This window comes from Castanea sativa, chromosome 2, assembly GCF_040712315.1.
Source record: "Castanea sativa cultivar Marrone di Chiusa Pesio chromosome 2, ASM4071231v1".
Classification (NCBI taxonomy): Eukaryota; Viridiplantae; Streptophyta; class Magnoliopsida; order Fagales; family Fagaceae; genus Castanea; species Castanea sativa.
The window spans coordinates 27,424,002-27,450,156 of NC_134014.1; the positions used below are offsets into that span (position 1 = coordinate 27,424,002).

At 37.3% G+C, this 26,155-nt stretch overlaps 1 protein-coding gene across 8 annotated transcripts in view; it reads left to right on the forward strand.

The window, feature by feature from the left end:
- The window catches only part of LOC142624107 (putative acyl-activating enzyme 16, chloroplastic), a 76,954-nt gene that overhangs the window by 33,045 nt on the left and 17,754 nt on the right, over positions 1–26,155 (forward strand). For 3 of the 8 annotated variants that reach the window (XM_075797612.1, XM_075797617.1, XM_075797618.1), the window contains 8 exons: positions 1,063–1,212; positions 1,408–1,475; positions 14,373–14,478; positions 15,364–15,522; positions 16,001–16,054; positions 16,137–16,217; positions 19,157–19,309; positions 22,963–23,124. In XM_075797612.1, the coding sequence (XP_075653727.1) occupies positions 1,063–1,212; positions 1,408–1,475; positions 14,373–14,478; positions 15,364–15,522; positions 16,001–16,054; positions 16,137–16,217; positions 19,157–19,309; positions 22,963–23,124 (933 nt within the window). Of the gene's footprint in view, positions 1–1,062; positions 1,213–1,407; positions 1,476–14,372; positions 14,479–15,363; positions 15,523–16,000; positions 16,055–16,136; positions 16,218–19,156; positions 19,310–22,079; positions 22,518–22,962; positions 23,125–26,155 lie in introns of those variants that run through there. The other 5 variants (XM_075797619.1, XM_075797613.1, XM_075797614.1 and 2 more) reach the window with 5 other exon arrangements.

Below are 26,155 nucleotides of genomic sequence, written 5' to 3' on the forward strand. Positions count from 1 at the left end.
CAACTGCTTGGCCCACTAGCATAATTACTTCCAGTAAGACAAATGGAAGCATTAGATAACTTGTCTGGAGGCAATAAATAATTAGTGGGTTGAATGCTATCTTTGGTCTCCATAGCAGCCATTTGATCAACGAACTCACTATAAATAAATAGACCTATTTGATCAACAAACTCACCATAAATAAATAAACCAGTGGACCCGAAACCAACTAATTACAACTAGACAAATTCAACACCAATAATTCCAATAAGCAACAAGTCCAACAGCCATTCACCACAGCCACTCCAACAAGGCCAGCAAATATCTCCTCAGCAACGCAAACAACATCAAACTTACACTAGGTATTGAACAAACCATAAAAAAAAGTTCCAACAATGATTACCCAAATATAAAATCAAAACATATTAGACCAAAAACAACAATTTGAACCATAGAAAATCAGATCAATTCCCAAGGCTGTCCGGCAGCAGTGCGAAGATCGGAGTTACTGTTGGTGGAGAAAAGGTGTGCCAGTGGGCCGCCGGAGGAAGACGACTAGAACCACAACAGCATTGCGGTCAGGCAACGACGGAATGCTGTCATGCGAACCACAAAGTAGTTGTCAAAGCTAGTCGACGCCTCCAACCAGTGAACTTGGGTTTGTTGTGGCTGTTAGTGGCAGAAAGTAGTTGGGTTGTGGTTGTTGGCGGCGGAAAGTGGGTGGGCTATGGACTTCGGTGGTGGAAAGGTGGAGGGTTGTGGTTGGTGGGGTTAACAGTAGATAGAGGCTTGCTCCAATACCATGTTGCGGGGAAAAAGTGTCTTGGGTTTGTTAACTAAACCCTAACACATAAAATATTATTTATATATAAAGGAGTACATTGATATTACTGTAGCCCCTAGCATTATACTCATAACAATGACATTATACACCAGTGAATAGTATATATTGCACTTTCCTAAGCTTTCATTGGATTTTGGCAAGCCATTGCGTTGTTCAACTTTTTGTGATGTTACCATTGAACGCTATACTTTAGTAATTGGCTTATTAATGAGGCTATTTCTTTTTCAATTGTTTTCTAGATAAAAAACTTGTGGGACATTGTACCTGCTGAAGTTGGTGATAGATTTGTAAGCATGCTTCCACCTTGGCATGCGTATGAACGAGCTTGCGAGTATTTTATCTTCACACATGGAGTTGAACAAGTATACACGACTGTGAGAAACTTGAAGGTAGTCTTCTTGTGATCAATTATTATTATGCATGTTAAATGATTTTGAACAACTTTAAGAATTAATATTTCCTTAATTGTCAAGATGTTAAAGAGTGTAAATATATTTTAGTTTATCTATTTACATTTGGTTTCAAAGTTTATATAATATGTAGCAAAAAAAATTATCTATTTATTGATATTTTATTTTTGATAGGATGATTTGCAACATTATCAACCGCATTACATAATTTCTGTTCCGTTAGTATATGAGACACTCTACAGGTATGTCCTTTTCTTGGGAATCATATTGATCCTAGTGCATCATCACACTAATATACTGTATATTCATCAAGTAATGCATGGCTGGTGGAAATTAGAAAATCCATTTTCTAATGTAATGCATGGCTGGTAGAAATTACTAGCCTTGTGTGTGATCTCTATTCACAAGACAGAGTCATGCATTTATGGTGACAAGTTGCTCGAACCTTCTACTTTTCTTCTCTTTGCTGTGAGGGGCTCAGACAGTCTAGTTAAACTTCTGGGCTACTTTTAAATTGCTGAAAGATGATGAAATACTATGAAAATACTGTAGGGATCCAGGTCCAAATGGTTTTACTATGGCATTTTTTCAAAAGTGCTGGAGGGTGGTTTAAGGGGATGTCATGGCCTTTTTTTTTTTTTTTTTTTCCCTGACTTTCCATAGACATTGTGTATTTAAAAATTCCTTAAATGCCTCTTTCCTTGCGTTAATTCTCAAAAAGAATAATGCAGCGAATATCTAGGATTTTCGGCCCATTAGCCTTGTGCATAGTGTGCATAAGGTGTTGGCTAATAGATAAACTCATATCCAAGTCACATAATGCTTTCGTTGGAGGCAGACAGATTTTGGATTCAGTTTTTATTGCCAATGAGTGCCTAGATAATAGAGTGAAGAGTCGTATTCTATTATGATCCTATTGTCCCATATGGATTAAGTGTAATCCTAACCATGTGTTTATAAGCTCTTGGACACACTCCCTTTGCAAGTCGGTTTTTAAGGGTGAGTTCTACCCTTAGGTTTGTAACATTTGGTATTAGAGTCAATCACCACCCCGAATAATCGGGAGTAGCTCATTGAGTATAGGATCAAATGAGTTGTGGCTTTGTGGTCGGATTCTGGAGGGGGTGACCTAGAGGCTAGATTAAAATAACTGATAGGTGAGTGGAGCCACCAAAAGAAAAAGGGCTACCATTGGATCAGTGTTGCTAGAGTGAGCCGTTGTGGACGTCGGTTGCAGAGCATGGTGGTATGTTATGATCCTAGTATCCTATATGGATTAAGTGTAAGCTTAACCATGTGTTTATAAGCTCTTGGGCACCCTTTCCTTGCAAGTCGGTTTTCAAGGGTGAGTTCTACCCATGGGTTTGTAAGATATTCCGAGTTATTGTAAGTTGGACATTGAGAAAGTCTATAATCAGGTGAATTGAGATTCTTTGTTCTTCTTTTTGGATAGGATGGGTTTTGGGGAAAGGTGGAGGAGCTGGATGATTGTTTGTGTCTCTACTATTTAGTTCTCAGTTTTGGTTAATGGTTCTCCTGTTGGAGTTTTTTGTATTTCAAGGGGCTTAAGGCAAGGAAAACCTCTATCACCAGTTCTATTTATTCTGGCCATGGAGGTTCTAAGTCAAATGTTGAGAAGATTGAGGAGGGTGGTTTTATTCGTGGTTTTTAAGTGGGACTTAAGGGTTGAATATTTCACATCTTTATTTGCTGATGATACAATTCTATTTTGTCGTGCATCTACACAGCAACTCCTATATATCAAGATGGTGTTCATTTGTTGAAGCTGTTACAAGTTTGAAAGTCCATGTTGGTAAAAGTGAGGTAGTCTCAGTAGGTGAGGTGGATAACTTGGTTGCATTAGCAGATATTTTACGTTGTAGAATTGCCAGTTTGCCAATGACGTATCTGGGAATGCCTTTTGGTGCACACTTTAAAGTAGTTTCTATGTGGGACTACTTTAGAGATGGAGAGGAAACTTTTGGGTTGGAAGAGACTATACTTTTCTATGGTGGTAGACTTACTCTGTTGAAAAGCACTCTATCAGTCTACCCAATCTATTACCTTTCTTTATTCACTATCCCTAAGTCTATGGTGGATAGGTTAGAAAGGATTCATAGGAATTGTAGTTTATTGTGAAAGTGTTTTAGGGTTGCTAATTATTCAACCCTAACACATAAAATGTTATTTATATATAAGGTACATGATATTACTGTTTTGCCCCTATTACTCATAACACTCCCCCTCAAGCTGGAGAGTATATATCATACAATCCTAGCTTGTTACATAATAAACCCAAACGAGTCTTACATAAGGCTTTAGTAAACATATCAACAATCTGGACTCTTGTAGAAACATAAGGAGTAGCAATTACACCATCTTCTACTTTTTCCCGAGTAATATGACAATCTACTTCAATATGCTTGGTTCGCTCATGGAACACAGGATTGGAGGCAATGTAAATTGCTGCTTGATTATCACAATGCATAGTCATAGGCAGCTTCACAATGAATCTTAATTCCTCAAGTAAATGCTTAATCCACATAAGCTCACATGATGTGTGTGCCATGGCTCTATACTTAGCCTCTGCACTAGACCTGGCAACAACAGTTTGTTTCTTACTTCTCCAAGTAATCAGATTTCCTCCCAGAAAAGTGTAATACCCAGTAGTGGATTTTCTATTTGACGGTGATCCAGCCCAATTAGCATCAGTGTGGGCTTCTACCTGTAGGTGACCATTAGTTTTATACAAAAGACCACAGCCTGGATGTGCTTTAAGATACCTCACAATTCGAATAACTGCCTCCCAATGTGGAAGGCGAGGATCTTTCATAAACTGGCTCAAAACACTAACTACAAATGATATATCTGGGCGAGTAATTGTGAGATAATTTAGTTTACCAACCAAACAACAATATCTCTTAGGATTAGATAACAGCTCCCCCTGATCTTCATACAATTTGACATTAGGATCCATAGGAGTCTCCACTGGTTTAGATCCTAGCCAATTTCTTCCAAAATATCCAACACATATTCAACCTAAGGCTGCCTGAACAGAAAATCAGAGACCGTATCGAAGAAGGGGAGAAAGAAAAAAACAAGTCAAACCATGGTTGAAAACCCTCAATAGAAAAACTCCAGCGGCGGCGCTAGGGTGCAGGACCGGCGGCGCGAGGACCGACGAGTAAGCCAGATACCGCCTGAGGAGGGCGAGTAAAACCCTGCCTCTCTGGTGGTCAGGCGACGTCGATTTGGTGTCGCGAGACTAGAGAAAGGGTCACCAGTGCGGGATGACTCCTTCAGCCACTAAATCGAGATCGCCGGAGGTCTCGGTTAGGGTCGTCGGAGCTAGTGAGTCAGGTTAGGGTTGCCGGCGACAACAATGTCGGTAGGTGGTGGTCGGAGGGTTAACGGCAGCGGCGAGTTGGTGCTCTGATACCATGTAGTTTATTGTGAAAGTGTTTTAGGGTTGCTAATTATTCAACCCTAACACATAAAATGTTATTTATATATAAGGTACATGATATTACTGTTTTGACCCTATTACTCATAACAGGAATTTCTTGTGGGGGGCTTTGCAGGAGGAGTTTAAGTACCTGTTGGTAGCGTGGGTTAAGGTTTGTTCACCCATTGAGGTAGGTGGTTTAGGGGTTAGGAGGATTGGGAGCTTTAATCAAGCATTACTAGGGAAATGGTTATGGAGATTTGGGCATGAAGCTACTCACTTCTGGCATTGGGTGATTGTCTCCAAATATAGGGACGATAGGGGTGGATGGTGTGCAAAATTTAGTAGAGGACATGCATGGGTGTAGTGATGGAGGAAAAATTGTGAAAAGAAAAGATGTTTTAGAAAGCTAAGTTGCTTAGAGAAAAGAAAGAATGAATTAGCTCTTCAAGAGACACACTTCTGGAATAATACCTCATAGGTAGAGATTTCTTAGATTCCAATTCAACTAGTTACGATGAGGGCAACCTTGCTTATTTATAGATACATAAGCAAGATGCTGATAGGATAGAAAGTTAGTTACAAGAACCTATCATGTGGCTGCCGTGTGATTGGCCAAAGCCTAACAAACATCTCTAACTAACAAATAGACTATTGCACTTATCACTAACAATCTATCAACTAACTAAATTTTTGTTACAAGTGAAAGGATCTTCTTATCATACAACATAAGCACTAGTAAACAACTAGCTTTAAAAATGAACTGCATCATGTAGTTCGTGGAGGATTATTAGATTGGGTTCGGATAGTTTCTTCCAACATATGGCTTTCGAGGTAGGTGAGGGAAATCGTATAAGACTTTGGTATGATCTTTGGATTGGCAACCTTCCTCTTAAGGATCTATGCCCTAATTTGTTCGAGTTTTTAGAGGAGGACAAAGAAGCACTAGTCTCTAATATGTTGCAATTTCAGATAGAGGTTAGGTGTTGGAATTTGCAGATCCACAAAGATATTCATGATTGGGAGTTGAAGGTAGCTTATTCTATTTTTGATCATAATTACTATTAGATGCCTAGAGGAGAGGGAGTGGGTAGGATGATACAGTGATTAAATGGGAATGGCAATTTTGATATTCAATCTTACAACAAGGCCATTTGCAGTACCAATGATCATTCTTTTCCATGGAAAGGCATTTTGAGAGTTAAGGCCCCAAAGAGGGTGTTGTTCTACTTGTGGATAGCAGCGTCAGCTAAGATTCCCGCTCTTGATAATCTAATCTAGAGGGGTTTCTCATTAGTAAGTTGGTGTTTTATGTGCCAGTGTAGTGGGGAAACGGTGAATCATTTGTTACTTCATTGTGATGTTGCATATATTTTGTGGACTGAAGTGTTTAGGATGTTTGAGATCCAGTGGGTGTTGGCATTAATTGTCCATACTCTATTATTTTGTTGGAGAAATTGGTTTGGGAAACACTCCTCTGATGTATGGAATCTATTGTCGGCATGCTTGATGTGGATACTATGGAGGGAACGGAATAGTTGTATGTTTGATGGCGTTGAGAGATCTTTTAATCAATTGCAATCCTTGATGATGCGTGCCTTATTTGATTGGTCTTTGACATGGTGTTTTACATATTGTTCTTCCATTTTTGAGTTCCAAAACTCCCTTAGATTTTCTATTTGATATTTTGTGTAATTTTTAAGCTACTTTCCATTGTGACCATAGAGTACTTTTCATTTTCAATAAAACTTGTACTACTTATCAAAAAAGATTTGATGGATTAATAGATTATCATTAGCTCAAACTATGAAGGTTCACTTGGTGCTAGGAATAAGTTCAATTTTATCTAAGGTTTTACATTGTGGAATGAAGGGCCATCTTAGAGAATATGTCTACTACCACTAAAATTGAATCATGCTTCCTAAGAGTACATGGGAGTCCTAGCACGAAATCCATGTCTTGTCAGTGGGAGTGTGGCACAGGTAGTGAGGTATAAGGTATAAAGGCTAGTGTTCTACTTTTGGTGTTTGGCCAATTGATATAAGACGTTGGCTAATAAGCTTAGCAATGTCTCTCTTGAGGATTGGCTAGTGAAATTGGCACTTCTTCAATGGTCTTATCATGTCCAAAATATCTGGAAAGGCCACCAACTTGAATTCCCCACACTAGGAAGTCTCTTTGACTGTGTAGTGGTCCATGATAGGGCGCTGCCAGTTGCTCAAGGTTGTATTTATCATTCTAAAGTCTAGGCACAACTCATAGTGCTCCTTATGCCTTTCTAACCTTGTGATTTTTATGCTCATCACTAAGACTAACTAAGAGCATTAACCACTTTGTTCTCAACTCCTAACCTATGCTTCAACGCAAAAGAGTAGCACTGTAGGAACTTGAACCAACTACCATGTCTAAATTTCAGCTTCTTTTGGGAGTTGAGGAGGCTTAGGGTTTCATGTTTAGAATGGAGGAAAAACTTTTGTGGTATAATGGCATCAATTCCATAAAGCTTTGTATGATGCATAGAACTCCTTGTCACATGTCAAGTAACTTTGCTTAGCCTTTTTAAGTTTCTCTCAAAAATGGGTTGTCAAGTGACGCTCCTAACCAAATACTCTACCTATGCCAATATCAATGTGTTGCACTCCACTTCAAAAACATTTGTGAAATCTGAGAGGCACATGACGGTGCTTCTGTCATCTTTCTCTTGGTCTCTCTAAAGGCTTTGGCAACAACCTTTGTTCATTTAAACTCACCTTGCTTCAAACAGTCGATGATGGGAGACATGATAGTGCTAAACCCTCTTAGAGTTTACTTGACTTCGCATCAGGGCATTTCTAAGTACTTCTCTTGGTATAAAAGTGTTCTTGTACTTCTCAAGACAGAGGACCATTTTCTTAATATTGTATTCTTCTTCTACAAATTCTAGCTGCTTAGTCCATATGTAATATTTTCAGAAATTCAGTTACTTGATCTTCTTTATATACATACTATTGGAGGAATTTTCGTTCTGAACATAATTTCTATTTTCTTATCCTTTCAATTTTGTAGTTCCCCTTTTTTTTTGGGTTTTTCTTAATAGTGGAATCATGAATGCCTTGTTTGGCTTTCTAGTATTTGATGCAAACCTCAATCGATACGCTTTGAGACCCAACAAATAATATTGGAATACTTACCCAAGAAAGCTAAAATTTAGATTTTGATAGAAACCCCGACCCAACGTTTATAAATGAAACGCAAACACAAACCTTGACCCAATAATTATAATTGAATCACGAACCGAAGGTATAAAATTTGAACACCACAAGGAAGAATCCTTGATAAGTTCATAGTTCTTGAAGAACTAGAAGAAGCAAAACCTCACGTTTTTTTTTTCTTCTGATTTTTATTCAATAATCCCTCCATTACAATGAGTGCATGCTATTTATAAGACATGACTGAAAATAGGAAAATATAAAAAAAACGTACTAAATAATAGAAGCCTAAATTAAGGTTGATTTGATCTAAAATTAGCAGCTTAAAAATAGGAAAATAGCTAAAAAACGTACTAAATAATAGAAGCCTAAAATTAAGGTGGATTTGGTCTGAAATTAGCAGTTCTAGAATAGGAAAAATAGCTATTAATTGGTATGGAGTTGTAAAGTCAATTAGCCATTAATCTACACCATAAATTACGCCCAATTAAGCCAGATTAGCCCTATCAATAATAGCTTGAATTAAATTTATTACGCCTTCATCTTCCTTTGGGCCAAATCTCTTGAATCAACCCATTAAGTGCTTTTTTGATCTTCTTGGATCTTGCTTTAGTAATAGGCTCAACTGGAACATGCAATGAATCCTTTAATTCTTGTTGATTCTCATCAGTATATTCTAGAAAGGCTTTGGTACGTTAAATGGTGTGGACACATTCCTCCAAAGGATTTGTACCCTACTCTGTTTAAGTGTTCAGCAGATAGGGAGGCTTTAGTCTTTGCTACATTGGATTATCAGGTGGAATATGTTTTTCCACAGACTTTCGTGATTGGATGTTGGAGTCCATGTATTGTATTCTTTTTATTTTTACTTTTATATTTTATCATATTTATTCTCAGGAGCCTATATGGGAGGAGGTGACAAGATGAGATGGAGTTTGAATGGGAGTGGTAACTTTGATGTTTAGTCTTATATAAGGCAATTTGTGGCATCAATGACCATTCCTTTCCTTTGAAGAGTGTTGTTAAGATGAAAGTGTCTAGGGTTTGATAAGTCAACCCTAACACATAAAATATTATTTATATATAAAGGAGTACTATGTCATTACTATTTTACCCCTAGTTTAAACTCATAACACTCCCCCTCAAGTTGGATAGTATATATCATACAATCCTAGCTTGTTACATAATAAACCCAAATGAGTCTTACATAAAGCTTTGGTAAACATATTAGCAATTTGGACTCTTGTAGAGACGTATGGGGTCACAATCACACCATCTTCTACTTTTTCCCAAGTAATATGACAATCTACTTCAATATGCTTGGTTCGCTCATGGAACACAAGATTGGAGGCAATGTAAATTGATGTTTGATTATCACAATGCATAGTCATAGGCAGCTTCACAATAAATCTTAATTTCTTACGTAAATGCTTAATCCACATAAGCTCACATGATGTGTGTGCCATGGCTCTATACTCAGCCTCTACACTAGATCTGGCAACAACAATTTGTTTCTTACTTCTCTAAGTAATCAGGTTTCCTCCCATAAAAGTGCAATACCTAGTAGTGGATTTTCTATCTGACGGTGATCCAACCCAATTAGCATTAGTGTAGGCTTCTACTTGTAGGTGACCATTAGCTTTATACAAAAGACCACGACCTGGATGTGCTTTAATATACCTCACAATTCGAATAATTGCCTCCCAATGTGGAAGGCAAGGATCTTTCATATACTGGCTCAAAACACTGACTGCTAATGATATATCTGGGCGAGTAATTGTGAGATAATTCAGTTTACTAACCAGATGATGATATCTCTTAGGATTAGATAACAGCTCCCCCCGATCTTCATATAATTTAACATTAGGAACCATAGGAGTCTCCATTGGTTTAGATTCTAACAAGCCAGTTTCTTCCAAAATATCCTACACATACTTCCTTTGTGATAAACTGATGCCTTCTTTAAATCGTGTTACCTCCACACTCAAGAAATAACGAAGTGTACCCAGATCCTTAGTTCGAAAGGAGTTTTGAAAGTATCTCTTCAAACCATCAATACCCTTCTTGTCATCGCTAGTGATTATAATATCATCAACATATACTATCAACAAAATCTTTCCTCTTGCAGAGGTATGAGAAAACATAGAGTGATCAAAGTGGCAACGTCGTAATCCAAACTTTAACACTACTTCACCGAATTTACCAAACCAAGCTCTAGGAGATTGTTTAAGACAATAGATGGCCTTGTGTAACTTACACACTTTTCCAGACTCCCCTTGAGCAACAAACCCAGGTGGTTGCTCTATATACACCTCTTCCTTCAAATTGCCATTCAAGAAGGCACTTTTAACATCTAACTGAAATAATGGCTAGCTCAAATTAGCAGCCAAGGAGATCAAAATTCGAATAAAAGAAATTTTAGCAACAGGTGAGAATGTCTCGGCATAGTTGACATCGTATGTCTCGGCATAGCCTCCTGGATAAACTTAGGAACAACAGTAGAATTCAAGGATGTGGTAAAAGAATAGAGAAATGAGGACAAATGACTATGGGAGACAAACTGAGAGATAGGATGAGAGGTACAAGAACGCTTACCTTTGCGCAAAGCAATTGGAAGAGAGGCAGCATTAGGAGGCGGGGAAGAAGTCTCTGTTGGAGGTTTTTGTCAATGACGATACACCTAGAGTGGTTTTTGAGGAGATTCAGTATAAGACACAGGTGGTAGGAGAGGAAGACAAGGAAGAGAACTATAACTAGCAACCAATGGAGAGAAATAGGATTGAGATTCATCAAATGTTACATCAGCAATAATGAAACGACAACAAAGAGTAGGTGAGTAACATTGGTATCCCTTTTGAGTACGAGAATACCCAAGAAAAACACATTTAATGGATCTAGGATCAAGTTTGTCACTCCCCGGACCTAATGTAAGCATAGCACACAACCAAAGATCTTAGGAGGTAGATGAAACAAAGGTGCATTAGGAGAGAGCACAACATAAGGGATCTGACCACGTAGAATGTTGGAAGGCATACGTTTAATCAGGTGACAGGCAGTGAGAACAGCATCACTCCAACTTGATTTGGGTACATGCATATGAAACATTAAGGCACGAGTTACCTCAAACAAATGATGCATTTTGCGTTCAGCAACACCATTTTGTTGTGGAGTATAGGGGCATGAAGATTGGTGAATTATACCATGATCATCAAAAAATTGAGACAAAGATGTATGAAAATATTCACGAGCATTATCAGACCGAAAAATACGAAGTGAAGCATTAAATTGAGTCGTTATTTCCACATAAAATGTTTTAAAAATTGAGTATAATTCAGACCTTTATTTCATAAGATAAAGATAGGTAACTCTAGAATAATCATCGACAAAAGTGACAAAATATCTAAAATCCAACAATGAGGTAGTGTTTATTGGACCCCAAATATCATAATGAACTAAATGAAAAGGACTACTAACATGACTCTCACACTTAGAGGCAAAAGGCACCCTATGGTATTTACCTAATTGACATGCTTCACATTGTAAGGACTCAATTTGGCGACACGATAGGACTAACGACTTCAAATTCTGAAGAGATGAATAACCAAGGCGACAATGATGCTAAATAGGCAAGATAGACAAATGAGAAGCCACTAAACTAGAAGAACCACAGCAATCCAAGTAATAAAGTCCACTGGCTTCATGCCCTCCACCAATAATCTTCCCTATCTTGAGATCTTGAAAGATACAATGAGTGGATAAAAAAATGGTAGCGCAATTCAAAAGTTTAGTAAGCTTACTAATGGACAAAAGATTATAAGGAAAATTAGGAATATATAAGACAGAAGAGAGAGAGAGATTAGGATTGAGATTGGCATTGCCTAAACCAGAAACTGTAGTGGTTGAGCCATCTGCCAATGTAACACTAGGAAGACTATTAGAGTGCTCAAGGTCGAGAGTAAGCCTGAGGTACTTGTCATATGATCAGTAGCACCTAAGTCAATGACCCAAGGGTCCTGAGTGGCAAGACAAGCAGGTGGATGTTGGTGGAAGTGACTGTGAAGGCGGTTCTTCAACTTGAAAACTAGCTTGGTGAGCTGAGGGTTTTCCATACAACTCCTAACAGAATTCAACTGTATGATTCTCACCATAATAATAAGTGCACTTAGGAAGCCCACATCCTCTACCACGACCCCCTTGTTCACTACCATGGACCCCTTGGTCATAACCTCCACGGCCTTGGCCCCCACGACGTCGACCTCCACAACCACCTCTATTACTCACTATATAAGTGGCAGAGGCAGGTTTATCACCAAAAGGTAGTGCATTAGTGCTGGGGAAGGGGCAGTTCTAGAGCCAAATAATGTGGCCTATCTAAGTCTACCAAAAATTTCACTCAATGAAGGAAGGTTTGGACTAGCTAAAACTTCACTGGATTCAAACTTTTATGTAATCTAGAGAGGAAGTGAGTAACATGAATAGAATCTCGTTGTTTCTGCATTGTTTTAACATTAGAGGAGATGCGCTGATAAATATTGAGTTCTTCACATACACCCGTAAACTTGTTATAATAGTCTTCCTAAGACAAATCACTCTGACTCAAGGAGAAATAATTTTGATGAAGATCATAAATCTGCTTCAAATTGTTAACTCCAGAGTAAACTTTCTTGACTTGTTTCCAAAAAAGTTTAGTAGTTGGTAAGAAAACCAAACTACTACTAATCTTAGACTCCATGCTATTCCACAAGCAAATCCTAATTTGTGCATCTTTAGTTCTCCAATCAACAAATTTAGAGTCCGTAGATATGGGAGGGAACGCTAATCACATAATCAAACTTCTTTCTACCTAGAAGAAACACTTGAACTGCTTGGGCCCATTGAGCATAATTACTTCTATTAAGATGAATGGAAGTAATAGAGAACATATCAGGAGATAAGAAATAATTAGGAGGGCTAAAAAGGGTCTTTGGTCTCCATAATAGCAATCTGAAGAACAAATTAACACTAAATAAATGTGCTGGTGAACCCAAAAAAAGAAAAGAAAGAAAGAACCACATTGACAAATTCAACACCAATATGCTACAACTAGTCAGCAAATCCAATAGCAACACATCAGGAGATAAGAAATAATTAGGGGATTGAACACTATCTTTGTTCTCCATAATAGCAATCTGAAGAACAAACTAACACTAAATAAATATGCTAGTGAACCCGAAAAAAAAAAAGAAAAAAAAGAAAAGAAAGAACCACATTGACAAATTCAACACCAATATTCTTCAACCAGTCAGCAAATCCAATAGCAACACACACAATTCCAATCAAGGCAGCAATCAATCCATAACAACAGTAACATGCCCACTCCACCACTAAACATCAACCAACAAAATTTGAGTCCAATAAATCAACCCAAGACTGCCTAAACAGATAAACAGAGAATCAGAATGTTGGGAAGAAAAAAATAATAAAATCAAACCAAATCAATCCTTGGCCGAAACCCTGTTTTGAAAACTCTGGTGGCGGCGCTAGGGCACATGAACAACGGCACGAGGGTTGGCAAGTGAGCTAGGGTGGGTTGCTTGAAAAGGGTGGGTTGCTTGAAAAGGGTGAGTAAAACTATGCCTTCTCATAATCAGGCGATGTCGATCTGGTGTCGCGAGACCCAAGAGAGATCCCGGCGCTGGATAACTAAATCGAAGTTGTCGGAGCTAGGTTAGGGTCGTCGGAGCTATGGGTCGACTATTATGGTGGCTAGCGGCGGTGATAGTTGTGGGTGGTGGCCGGAGTGTTAATGGCAGTGGGTTGGGTGTTCTGATACCATGTTGTTAAGATGAAAGTGTTTAGGGTTTGATAAGTTGATAACACATAAAATATTATTTATATATAAAGGAGTACAATGACATTACTATTTTACCCCTAGTTTAAACTCAAAACAAAGAGTATTTGGTGTGCTAAGGTCCCAAGGGGGGTTCTATGTAATGGATGGTGTTGTCTGTGTCGGTATAGCGGGGAAAAATTTAATCATCTATTACTCCATGTTGCTTATGTTTTGCGGAGTGAAGTTTTAAAATGTTTTGAGGTTCAAGCCATTGACAATAGTAGCTCTATTATTTGGTTGGTGAAACTGCTTTTGGGAAACATGCTTGTGGATATATGGAATCTTGTGCTGGCCTGTTTGATGTGGTCACTATGGAGGGAAATGAATAGTTTAGTTGTTGAGGATGCGGAGAGATCTCTTGATCAGTTGCAGTCCATTTTGATTCGTACTTGTCTGATTGATCTCGGGCTTGGGGTTTCATGCATTGTACTTCCAATTTTGAGTTCCAAAACTCTCTTACATTTTTTGTTTTGAGTTTTTTTATATTTTAATTTTTAAGATCTTTTGTGTTCATCATTGTGAATATGAAGTTTTCGTCTATTCAATAAAATTCATTATTAATAATTAAAAAAAAAAGGCTAAGCTATCTTATTCTTGTAGAATTTTTTTATTGATTAATTTATTCTTTTCGCAGTGGGATCCAAAAGCAGATTTCTACTAGCTCGCTTTTACGTAAGCTGATTGCACTTACATTCATAAGAGTCAGCTTAGCATACATGGAGTTGAAGCGGATTTATGAGGTTTGATCATTTTTTACTATGCTAATGAGCCATATAAATATCTTATTTCAATTGTTTGCGGGGCTTCATGCATTATTTGAAGGTGATCATCCCTCTCTGTTTGATTTTATCATTTGGGTGCCACATATGGTTTTAATACAAAATCTATGGGCAATAGGTGGTCTGCTGACCAATGGCTGCCACTATCTACGTGTTCACAGCTTCTTATTGTGGAACCAGGACTGCAAAAACTAGATAGTTAAATAATTGATGAATTTGTCACTGATTCATGGTTTCAATCCCCCCACATTTTCCCAGTTTAGAAACTTAAGGCAGGCTGCCCAGTCAACTAATGCTCTACCTCGAGCTTTTGTTCTTGGTCAGAATCTCATTTCCTGGAGTGCTAAGAAGCAGGCTGTTTGGTTTATAATGACTTGGTTAATATATCCTTCTGTGGCATACTATCCTAACTTAATATATGCACACTAAAGTACAATTTTTAGGAAGAGGACCAACAATGTATAGCAAGTATAGTTTCACTGGATGCCTTTGAATTTTCTTATATGTATGTTGTTCCATTACGTTAAACCTAGTTCAATAAGCTATGAGGATATAGTAAATTTAATCATTTAACCAATACTTCTAACACTCCCCCTCACGTGTGGGCTTAAACTCTCTTTTAATAGGTAAGGCCCAACATGTGGGATTTTAAATGAGAGGTAAAATGGAGGAGTTAGATATTAAACTTAGAATCTCCTACTCTGATACCATGTTAAATTACCGATTGTCCCAAAAACTTAAACTATTGGAATATGGTAAATTTAATCATTTAACTAATAGTTCTAAAAGTGACTACTACCCATTCCATTTCTGCTTATTGCTTATATAATTTTAATTTTGTTCTAGGGAAAGTGTCTAACAAGGAATCAGAAGCAACCTTCATATCTTATTTCAATGTTGGACTGGTTATGGGCAAGATTTATTGCAGCAATATTGTGGCCTGTGCATTTGTTGGCAAAGAAAATTGTTTATAGTAAAATCCACTCTTCTATTGGAATATCAAAGGTATTATTTGCCATTTATTAATTTTCCTCTTTCTTGATAGTACTAAATTTTGTGGAAAACAAGCACTGGTTTTTCTTCATGCTATTGTGTTTGAAGAAAGGGACATTCAAAGTTTCCAGACAACTCAGTACTCTGAGAAAATGTTTTGATCAATTGGTGTGTTCTTTCAAACAATTTCATGCCTTCCTATTATTTTGGTCTTTGGTTCAAGTTGGCAAATGCTTTGAACGTCTCTTCTATTTAAGTTGGTGAACTTCTTAGCAAATTCTCTTCACTGCAAATATATAATTTTATTATTTCTCCATTTAAATCTCTTTGGCTGCAACAAATTCCTATTATTTTTCCCTAATCAAAAGTGACTTTTTTTTTCTCTTCCCTTCTTAGCTATAGCTTTAATTTATCTTATAAATTTCAAAATTACACCATAGATTTCTGAGAAGGGAATGACTAAGAAAAACTATCTCTGGCAATGCTGCAGGCTGGCATAACTGGAGGTGGTAGTTTGCCTTTGCACGTTGATAAATTTTTTGAGGTTAGATGATTATGCATATTTGGCTTACTATAAAGGATGTCTGTATTCATTGTCCCTAATATTAGTGTAAAATTGCATGCAGGCAATTGGTTTGAAAGTGCAGAATGGGTATGGTTTAACAGAGTCTTCTCCTGTTGTTGCTGCTCGGAAACCTTCTTGTAATGTAAGAAACACATCTACTTAGTGTGTTACTTAAACAGTTAAACCTGCAATAGTCTGTGATTACATTAACTAACAAAATACTGGAGAGCTTTTGGAGAAATTTTTAGTTTCTTCTACAATGCTAGATCCAATATTATGTTTGGAGGGAAAAGTTTGCAGACTTTAACTGGACATCGACAGATTCATTATTCATTTACCCCTTCCCAGACCAAATATTCCAAGTATAGCTGCGAGACTTGATTCCACCAAAATTGTCTCAATATGCTTGGGAACATTTGGGCTGCACTGTTATACTTGGAATATGTGTGAATTTCTTTACTTTGCTACCTACTAGACTGGAAACAATGAGTAAGGATTAAAAAACGCATGGACCCACCAAGAACATTATGACAACATGTTTTGTGTAAATTACAGTGAGCTATGATTTCTTGAATTCCATCAATTCTTGAATGGAAGCTCTTAATGATTAATAAAGCCATTTGGGGCACGTTTACTGCATAGGAATAGACACTTAATGGAATAATCATTCCTTATTGTTATCTGGATTCAAAGTTGTTAGAAATATGTGGTTAAATGATTAAATTTATCAAATCCTAATAGCTTAAGCTTTTAAGACAATCGGTAATTTAACAAGGTATCAAAGCATGAGATCTGAGTTTGGTCCTTGTCTCCTCCATTCTACCTCCCATTTAAATTCACATGTGTTGGATCTCATTGATTAAAAGATAGTTTCGGCCCACACATGAGGGGGAGTGTTAGAAATATGTGGTTAAATGATTAAATTTACTATATCTCAATAACTTAAGCTTTTGGGGCAATTGGTAATTTAACAAAAGTGTTTAGGGGTTTGTTAACCTAACACAAAATATTATTTATAAATAAAGAAGTACATAGTGATATTACTATTTTACCCCTAACTTATAACCATAACACTCCCCTCAAGCTGGAGAGTATATATCATACAATCCTAACTTGTTTCATACTAAATCCAAACGAGTCTTAAATAAAGCTTTTGTACACATATTAGCAATTTGGACTCTTGTAGAAATATATGGAGTAGAAATTACACCATTTTCTAATTTCTCCCAAGTAATATGACAATCTACTTCTATATGCTTGGTTCACTCATGGAACACAGGATTGGAGGCAATGTGAATTGGTGCTTGATTATCATAGTGCATAGTCATAGGCACCTTCACAGCATATTTTAATTCTTCAAGTAAATGCTTAATCCACATAACTCGCATGATATGTGTGCCATGACTCTATACTCAACCTCTACACTAGATTTGACAACAACAATTTGTTTCTTACTTTTTCAACTGAACAAATTTCCTCCCAAAAAAGTGCAATACCCAGTAGTGGATTTTCTATTTGATGGTAATCTTGCCCAATCAACATCATTTTAGGCTTCTACCCATAAGTGACCCTTTAGCTTTATACAAAAGACCATGGCTTGGATGTTCTTTAAGATACCTCACAGAAGATCAAAATCTTGACAGAAGAAATTTTAGCAACATGCGAAAGTGTATTTACATAGTTGACATTGTATGTTTGGGTATGCCCTTTGGCAACCAAGTGAGACTTCGAGCACTCAATAGAACCATCAGGAAAGTACTTCACAATATACACCTAACAATAGTTTTCCATGAAGGACAAGTAACTAAAGACCAAGTAGCATTTTGAGACAAGGTTGACAATTCTGCGTCCATAGTAGCCTTCCAATCAGGGATGGACATAGCCTTCTGGACATATTTAGGAACAACAACAGAATTCAAGGATGTGGTAAAAGCATGGAGAGATGAAGACAAATGGTCATAAGAGACAAACTAAGAGATAGGATGAGAGGTATAAGTACGTTTAGCTTTGTGCAAATTAGAAGAGAGTTAGGGTCAGGAGGCAGATCACTAGGTAGGAAAGAAGTTTTTGTTGGAGGTTTCGGCGATACACCTGGAGTGGTTGAGACTCATCAAAGATAACGTCATCACTAATGAAAAGATGACGAAGAGTAGGTGAGTAGCATCAATATTCCTTTTGAGTACGAGAATACCCAAGAAAAACACATTTAATTAATCTAGGATCAAATTTATCACTCCCTAGACCCAAGATATGAACATAGGACACACAAACAAAGATATTGGGAACTAAGATATGAACATAGAACACACAACCAAAGATATTAGGTGGTAAATGAAACAAAGGTGCATTAGGGGAGAGCTAAGTATAAGGGATTTGACCACCTAGAACAGTGGATGACATGTGATTAATCAAGTGACAAGTAGTTAGACCAACATCACTCCAATATGATTTGGGAACACGCATGTGAAATAGTAGGGCATGAGAGACCTCTGATAAATGCATATTTTGCATTCAACAACTCCATTTTGTTGTGGAGTATAGCATGAAGATTGATGAATTATACCATGATCATCAAAAAATTGAGACAAAGATGGTTGAATTCATTTTATAAGTGTAAGTTTTATTTTTTATCATTTCTGAAATGTTTTTTTATGACATCATGATATTCAAATAAGTGAATATAGACTTTAATGTTCTTAGAAGATGTTATCTTTAATATTTAGAAGATGTTCCAATATAATAATTATTACAGTGTACTAAACATATCCTTAATGTTTGATCCTGTTCTAATCACTAGTCATGCTATAAACAAGTGTTGACTCACTAAACTTATCAGTTATCTTTTTATAAGATTCATCTCCCTCATATTTAAATCAATTCTAGCTGGTTTAAATAGCCTTTTTCTCAAATTGTGCACTAATTGTTAAGTAATATCACAATTCCAACCTTATGTAAGGTAACCCTTTTCACATCACTATGTTCAGTTCTCTTCCAGTAGCCTATTTTCATCATTCACTTTGCTTTTTGGTGTAATCACATCTATTCCTGCATAGATTGGTTCGTGCAATGATGATATCATAGAATGATCTTTTGAAGGTTCTTGGCTCAGTAGGGCATCCAATTCAACATACAGAGTTCAAAATTGTAGATTCCGAAACAAATGAAGTTGTCCCACCTGGTTCAAAGGGGATTGTAAAAGTTAGGGGGCCACAGGTGATGAAAGGTTACTATAAGGTAGTTATTCTTTCCTCTTAATTAATATGATAATTATATTTCTTTGAGGTTTTTTGGAGAAATACTAATAAACTAATAGTTTTTTTTATATGAGTAAAAATTTGGACCAATTCTCTATTTATGCAAAAATAATAGAATTAACATACAAATATTGATCAAGTTTCCCTTACATAACAATTTTATGGGTAATTATAACTTACATAGCTTGAAAAACAAAAGGTATTTTTTTACATTTCATTTGATGGTCAGTGGCAAATTAAAACATGTATCTTGGTATTTTAGTATTGTGAGTTGAGTTGTAAAGTATGGAAGATTAGGGTTAAGTGAGAAGAAAGGAGTGAATAATGATAATGAGTAGATATTAGGTTTAGGGCTTCATTAATTCATTTCTTAACCTTAGCATGTATTTATATTAGAGTGATATGATACGATTACAAGAATGCTAGGCCAATATAAAAATAACTAGCATTTCCTTCTCCTATAATAATGGGATGGAGGATGAGGTGATAAGTTTAAATTCCATCGAGTGCATGAGTAATTTACTATAAAAAATAAAAGAAAAAATGAAATAACTAACACTCCCCTTCAAGTTGGAGGATTAAACATGCCCACTTTGAAAGACAAACATTGGAAAGAAGCAAAAGCTAATGACTTTGTCAAAATATCACCCAACTAATCATTTTGCGAAAATAAGGAGTGTTATGAGTATTAGGGGGCAAAACAGTAATATCATGTACTTCTTTATATATAAATAATATTTTATGTCTTAGGGTTGACTTATCAAACCCTAAACACCTTCACCATAAATAACATGGTATTAGAGCCACCAGCCCTCCACTGCCATTAATCCTTTGACCACCACCCATCGATACTATTGTTGCTGGCAACCATAATAGCACCTCGCTAGCTTTGACGACCCCAACGGAGACCTCCGACGATCTTAATTTAGTGGCTTAAGGAGTTGTCTAGCGCCGGTGACCCTCTCTCGGGCTCATGACACTAGATTGACATCGCCTGACCGCAAGAGGGGCAGGGTTTTACTCACCCTTCTCCGACGATCCATCCTAGCCCACTCACCAGTCCTTGTGCCGCTGCTCTTGCACCCTAGCGCCGCTGCCAGAGTTTTTCAACTAAGGGTTTCAAACATGGTCTGATTTTCTTCTTTTCTTCAATACATTCTCTAATTATCTGTTCAAGCAGCCTTTGGTTGATTTGTTGGACTAGACTTTGTTGATTGATGTTTAGTGGTGGATTGGGCTTTTTTTTTTTTTTTGGGTGCTGGTATGGATTTGTTGCTGCCTTGTTTTTGGAATAGTTTGGTGTTGATTCTTTGATAGATGAGTTGCTGATTGGTTGAAGTACATTGGTTGCTAGTTGGAGTTTGTTTAACTTCAGCCTAGCATATTCATTTAGTGTTAGTTTGTTTTTCAGATTGCTATTATGTAGTCCAAAGACAGTGTTCAACCCCCTAATTATTTCTTATCTCTTGATATGTTATCAATTGCTTCCATTCGTCTTAATGGAAGTAATTATGCTCAGTGGGCACAAGCAGTTGAAGTCTTTCTTCTTGGTAGAAAGAAGTTTGATTACGTGATTAGTGAACCCCCTGTACCTACAGACCCTAAATTTGCTGATTGGAGAGCTGAAGATACACAAATTACGAGTTGTTTGTGGAATAGCATGGAGTCTAAGATCAGTTGTAGTTTGGTTTTCTTACCAACTACTAAACTTGTTTGGGAACAGACCAAGGAACTTTACTCTGGTGTTAACAATTTGAAACGGATTTATGATCTTCATCAAAATTATTTCTCCATGAGTTTGAGTGATTTGTCTTTGGAGGACTATTATAATAAGTTTAAGGGTGTATGTGAAGAACTCAATACTTATGAGCCCCTCTCCTCTGATGTTAAAACTATGAAGAAACATTGAGATTCTATGCATGTTGCTCGCTTCCTCTCTGGATTTCCTAAAAGTTTGAATCCAGTAATATCACAAATTTTAGCTAGTCCAGACCTCCCTTCATTGAGTGAAGTTTTTGGTAGACTTTGACTAGCCACATTATTTGACTTGAGTACTATCCCTTTCTCTTCCTCCGGTACTGATGCATTACCTTCTAGTGATAAATCTGCCTTTACCACTTATATGGGGAGTAATAGAGGTGGTCGTGGAAGTCGAGGTCGTGGGGGCCAAGGCTGTGGAGGTCGTGACCAAGGGGGTCGTGGTAGAGGACGTGGTCTTTGTAGGTGCACTTTTATCATGGTGAGAATCATACAATAGATTTTTGTTGGGAGTTGTATGGTAAACCCTCGGTTCACCACGCTAGTTTTCAAGTTGAAGAACCGCCTTCACAGTCACTTCCACCAACATCCAAAGTAGTCTCTATTCTTGAGGAAGAGTACAATTGCCTCGTCTTTGCATTCCAACTCTGTTGGGTCTGATTCTACTGCTACTTTGGCTCAACAAGGTACTTCTGCTGCTTGTCTTGCCACTCAGGACCCTTGGTTCATTGACTCAAGTGCTACTGATCACATGACAGGTACCACAGGTTTACTCTGACCTTGAACAATCTAGTAGTCTTCCCAATGTTACATTGGCAGATGGCTCAGCTACTACAGTTTCTGGTTTGGGCACTATCAATCTTAGTCCTAATCTTTCTCCCTCTTTTGTCTTATATATTCCTGATTTTCCTTTTAACCTTTTGTCTATTAGTAAACCCACTAAAATTTTGAATTGTGATGCCATTTTTTTATCCATTAATTATATCTTTCAGGATCTCAAGATAGGGAAGATTATTGGTGGAGGGCATGAAGCCAGTGCACTTTATTACCTTGATCGATGTGGTTCTTCACGTTTAGTGGCTTCTCATTTGTCTATCTTGCCTCTTCAGCATCATTGTCGCCTTGGTCATCCATCTCTCTAGAATTTGAAGTCATTAGTTTTGTCATGTTGTCAAATTGAGTCTTTACAATGTGAAGCATGTCAGTGGGGTAAACGCCATAGGGTGCCTTTTGCCTCTAGGCGTGAGAGTTGTGTTAGTAGTCATTTTCATTTAGTTCATTATGATATTTGGGGTCCAATAAACACTCCCTCATTGTTGGGATTTAGATAGTCATTTTTGTTGATTATTCTAGAGTTACTTATCTTTATCTTAGGAAAGAATAGTCTGAATTGTACTCAATTTTCAAATCATTTTATGTGGAAATAAAGACTTTATTTAATGCCTCTCTTCATATTTTTTAGTCTGATAATGCTCATGAATATTTTCATACATCTTTGTCTCAATTTTTTGATGATCATGGTATAATTCACTAATCTTCATGCCCCCATATGCGTGTTGCCAAATCATATTGGAGTAATGTTGTTCTCACTGCCTGTCACCTAATTAATCGTATGCCTTCCACTGTTCTAGGTGGTCAGATCCCTTGTACTGTGCTCTCTCCTAATGCACCTTTGTTTCATCTACCTCTTAAGATCTTTGGTTTTGTGTGCTATGTTCATATCTTAGGTCCAGGGAGTGACAAACTTGATCCTAGATCCATTAAATGTGTTTTTCTTGGGTATTCTCGTACTTAAAAGGGATACTGATGTTTCATTAGTGTTGATGTCACATTTTATGAATCTCATTCCTACTCTTCTTCGGTTGCTATTGACAGTTCTCCTCTGTCTTCCTCTCCTACCACCTGTGTCTCCTATTGAATCTCCTCAGAAACCACTCACGATATATCATCGTCGGCAGAAACCTCCAAGAAAGACTTCTTCCTCGCCTAGTGATTCACCTCCTGATCCTGCCTCTCTCCCAATTGCTTTGCGCAAAGGTAAGTGTTCTTGTACCTCTCACCCTATCTCTCAGTTTGTCTCTTATGATCACTTGTCTTCATCTCTTCATGCCTTTACCACATCCTTGAATTCTACTGTTGTTCCTAAGTCAGTCCAGGAGGCTACGTCCATCTTTGTTTTGAAGTCTGCTATGGAGGTAAAAATGTCTGCCCTGTCTGAAAATGCTACTTGGTCTTTAGTTATTCATCCTCCAAGGAAAACTATTGTTGGTTGTCGTTGGGTGTATACTGTGAAGTATTTTCCTAATGGTTCTATTGAGCGTTTGAAGGCTCGCTTGGTTGCCGAAGGTATATCCAAACATACGATGTTGACTATGCCGAGACATTCTCACCTGTTGCTAAAATTTCTTCTGTCTGGATTTTGATCTCCTTGGTTGCTAATTTGGGTTAGCTATTATTTCAGTTAGATGTTAAAAATGCCTTCTTGAAAGGCGATTTGAAGGAAGAGGTGTATATGGAGAAACCACCTAGGTTTGTTGCTCAGGGGGAGTTTGGAAAAGTGTGTAGGTTGCATAAGGCCATCTATGGTCTTAAACAATCTCCCAGAGCTTGGTTTGGTAAATTCAGTGAAGTAGTGTTAAAGTTTGGATTGCGACATTGCCACTCTAATTACTCTGTGTTTTCTCGTACCTCTGTTAGAGGAAAGATTTTGTTGATAGTATATGTTCATATTATAATCACTGGTGATGACAAGCAGGGTGGTGATGATTTGAAAAGATACCTTCGAAACTCCTTTCAAACTAAGGATTTGGGTAAACAACATTATTTCTTGGGTATTAAGGTAGCACAATCTAAAGAAGGCATTAGCTTATCACAAAGGAAGTTAGTGTTTTGAGCCAGTTTATGAAAGATACTTGCCTTCCACATTGGGAGGCAGTTACTTGGATTGTGAGGTATCTTAAAGCACATCCAAGCCATGGTCTTTTGTATAAAGCTAATGGTCACCTGCACTGATGCTAATTGGGCTGGATCACCGTCAGATAGAAAATCCACTACTAGGTATTGCACTTTCTAGAAAGGAAATCTAATTACTTGAAGAAGTAAGAAATAAATTGTTGTTGCCAGGTCTAGTGCAGAGGTTGAGAGTATAAAGGCATGGCACACACATCATGTGAGCTTATGTGGATTAAAAATTTACTTGAGGAATTAAGATTTGTTGTGAAGCTGCCTATGACTATGCATTGTGATAGTCAAGCAGCAATTTACATTGCCTCCAATCTTGTGTTCCATGAGCGAACCAAACATATTGAAGTAGATTGTCATATTATTCGGGAGAAAGTAGAAGATGGTGTAATTGCTACTCCATATGTTTCTACAAGAGTCCAGATTGCTGATATGTTTACCAAAGCTTTGTGTAAGACTCGTTTGGGTTTACTATATAACAAGTTAGGATTGTATGATATATAGTCTCTAGCTTAAGGGGGAGTGTTTTGAGTAATAGGGTAAAACAGTAATATCTTGTACTTCTTTATATATAAATAATATTTTGTGTTAGGGTTGACTTATCAAACTCTAAACACCTCCAGCGTAAACAACAGGGAGTAAAAATTTGTTCCCTCATTAATAAATTCCAAATAAAGTGACAATCAACTTGGTATGTTTTGTGCACTCAAGTAAAATGGGAGTCATAGCAATAAAGATAGTGGTCTAATTGGTACAATACATCTACATCGGAGTAGAAATATCAATAATAGTGTCTTGAAGGAGAGAACAAACTCATAACATCCCTAAAGTTGTATGTGCCATACTTCTATACTCAGCTTCAATACAAGAAGGAGTAACGACTTTTTGCATTTTATTAAGCCAAGTGACGGGATTACCTCCCAAAGGTACAATAGCCAGAGGTACACCACCTATCGGGGAGCAACTACCAGCCTAGACTCAACTTCAATACTAGAAAGAGTTACAACATTTTTCCTTTTATTAGGCAAAATGACAAGATTACATCCCAAAGGTACAATCACCTTGGGTGCACAACTTATCAGAGCAACTACCAGCCTAGTGAACTCTAAAATCTGTCATTGATATAGAAGCAATGCGCATGTACAACAATCAAACCAGCGAGATGTAGCAAACAGCTTTACAGTGAGGTTGAAGAGAGGCATGCATATGCTGACTAATCTCAATCTACAACATAGTAATGTTAGGGAAGTGTAGCGGAAAATTAAATCAATTTCTCAACAAGTTGTAATTCACATTAGTACACACTCTTAGAATAATACCTCATAGGTAGATTTCTTGGATTCAAATTCAACTAGTTACAATGAAGGCATCCTTGCTTATTTATAGTTACATAAGCAAGCTGCTGAGTTAGTTACAAGAACCCACCATGTGGCTGCCATGTGATTTGGCCAAAGCCTATCTAACTTCTCTAACTAACTAATAGACTATTGCAATTATCACTAACAACCGATTAGTTGTTACAAGTGATAAAGGCTATTAAAAGTAAAACAAAAAATTACTTATTATACAACAGAAGCTAGTAATAGATAGATTTTAAAATGGACTGCATCAGGACTGTCCCTCTTTAGAACACACTGTCCTCAAGTGTGGCTTGTTGTAAGCTGATTTGATTCATGATAGGGCAGCAAGTGATGTACATTGAAATTGTTAGAAATACGTAGAAGATCAGGTAGCTTGACTTGGTATGCATTGTCATTGATCTTATGTAGTATAGGACAAGGACCAATCTTCTTTTGCTGCAACTTTGTATTAGGTCTAGCAGGGTTCCTCTCTTTGGTCAGGATCACCCATACTAGGTCACCTTCCTTGAAAATCACTTGCCTTTTCTTCTTGTCAGCTTGTGACTTGTACTTAGCATTGTTGGCCTCTATTTTCTTCTTAATATCTAAATGTAGTTGTTGTATGAAGTCAGCTAACTCAATGGCTTTTGGATGCTCCTTGGGTAATGGTAAGCTTGACAAGTCAAGAACACTGGCTGGTTGCATCCCATAAACAATCTCAAAGGGAGAGTGTTGAGTTGTTCTATTGCTAGATGAGTTGTAGGCAA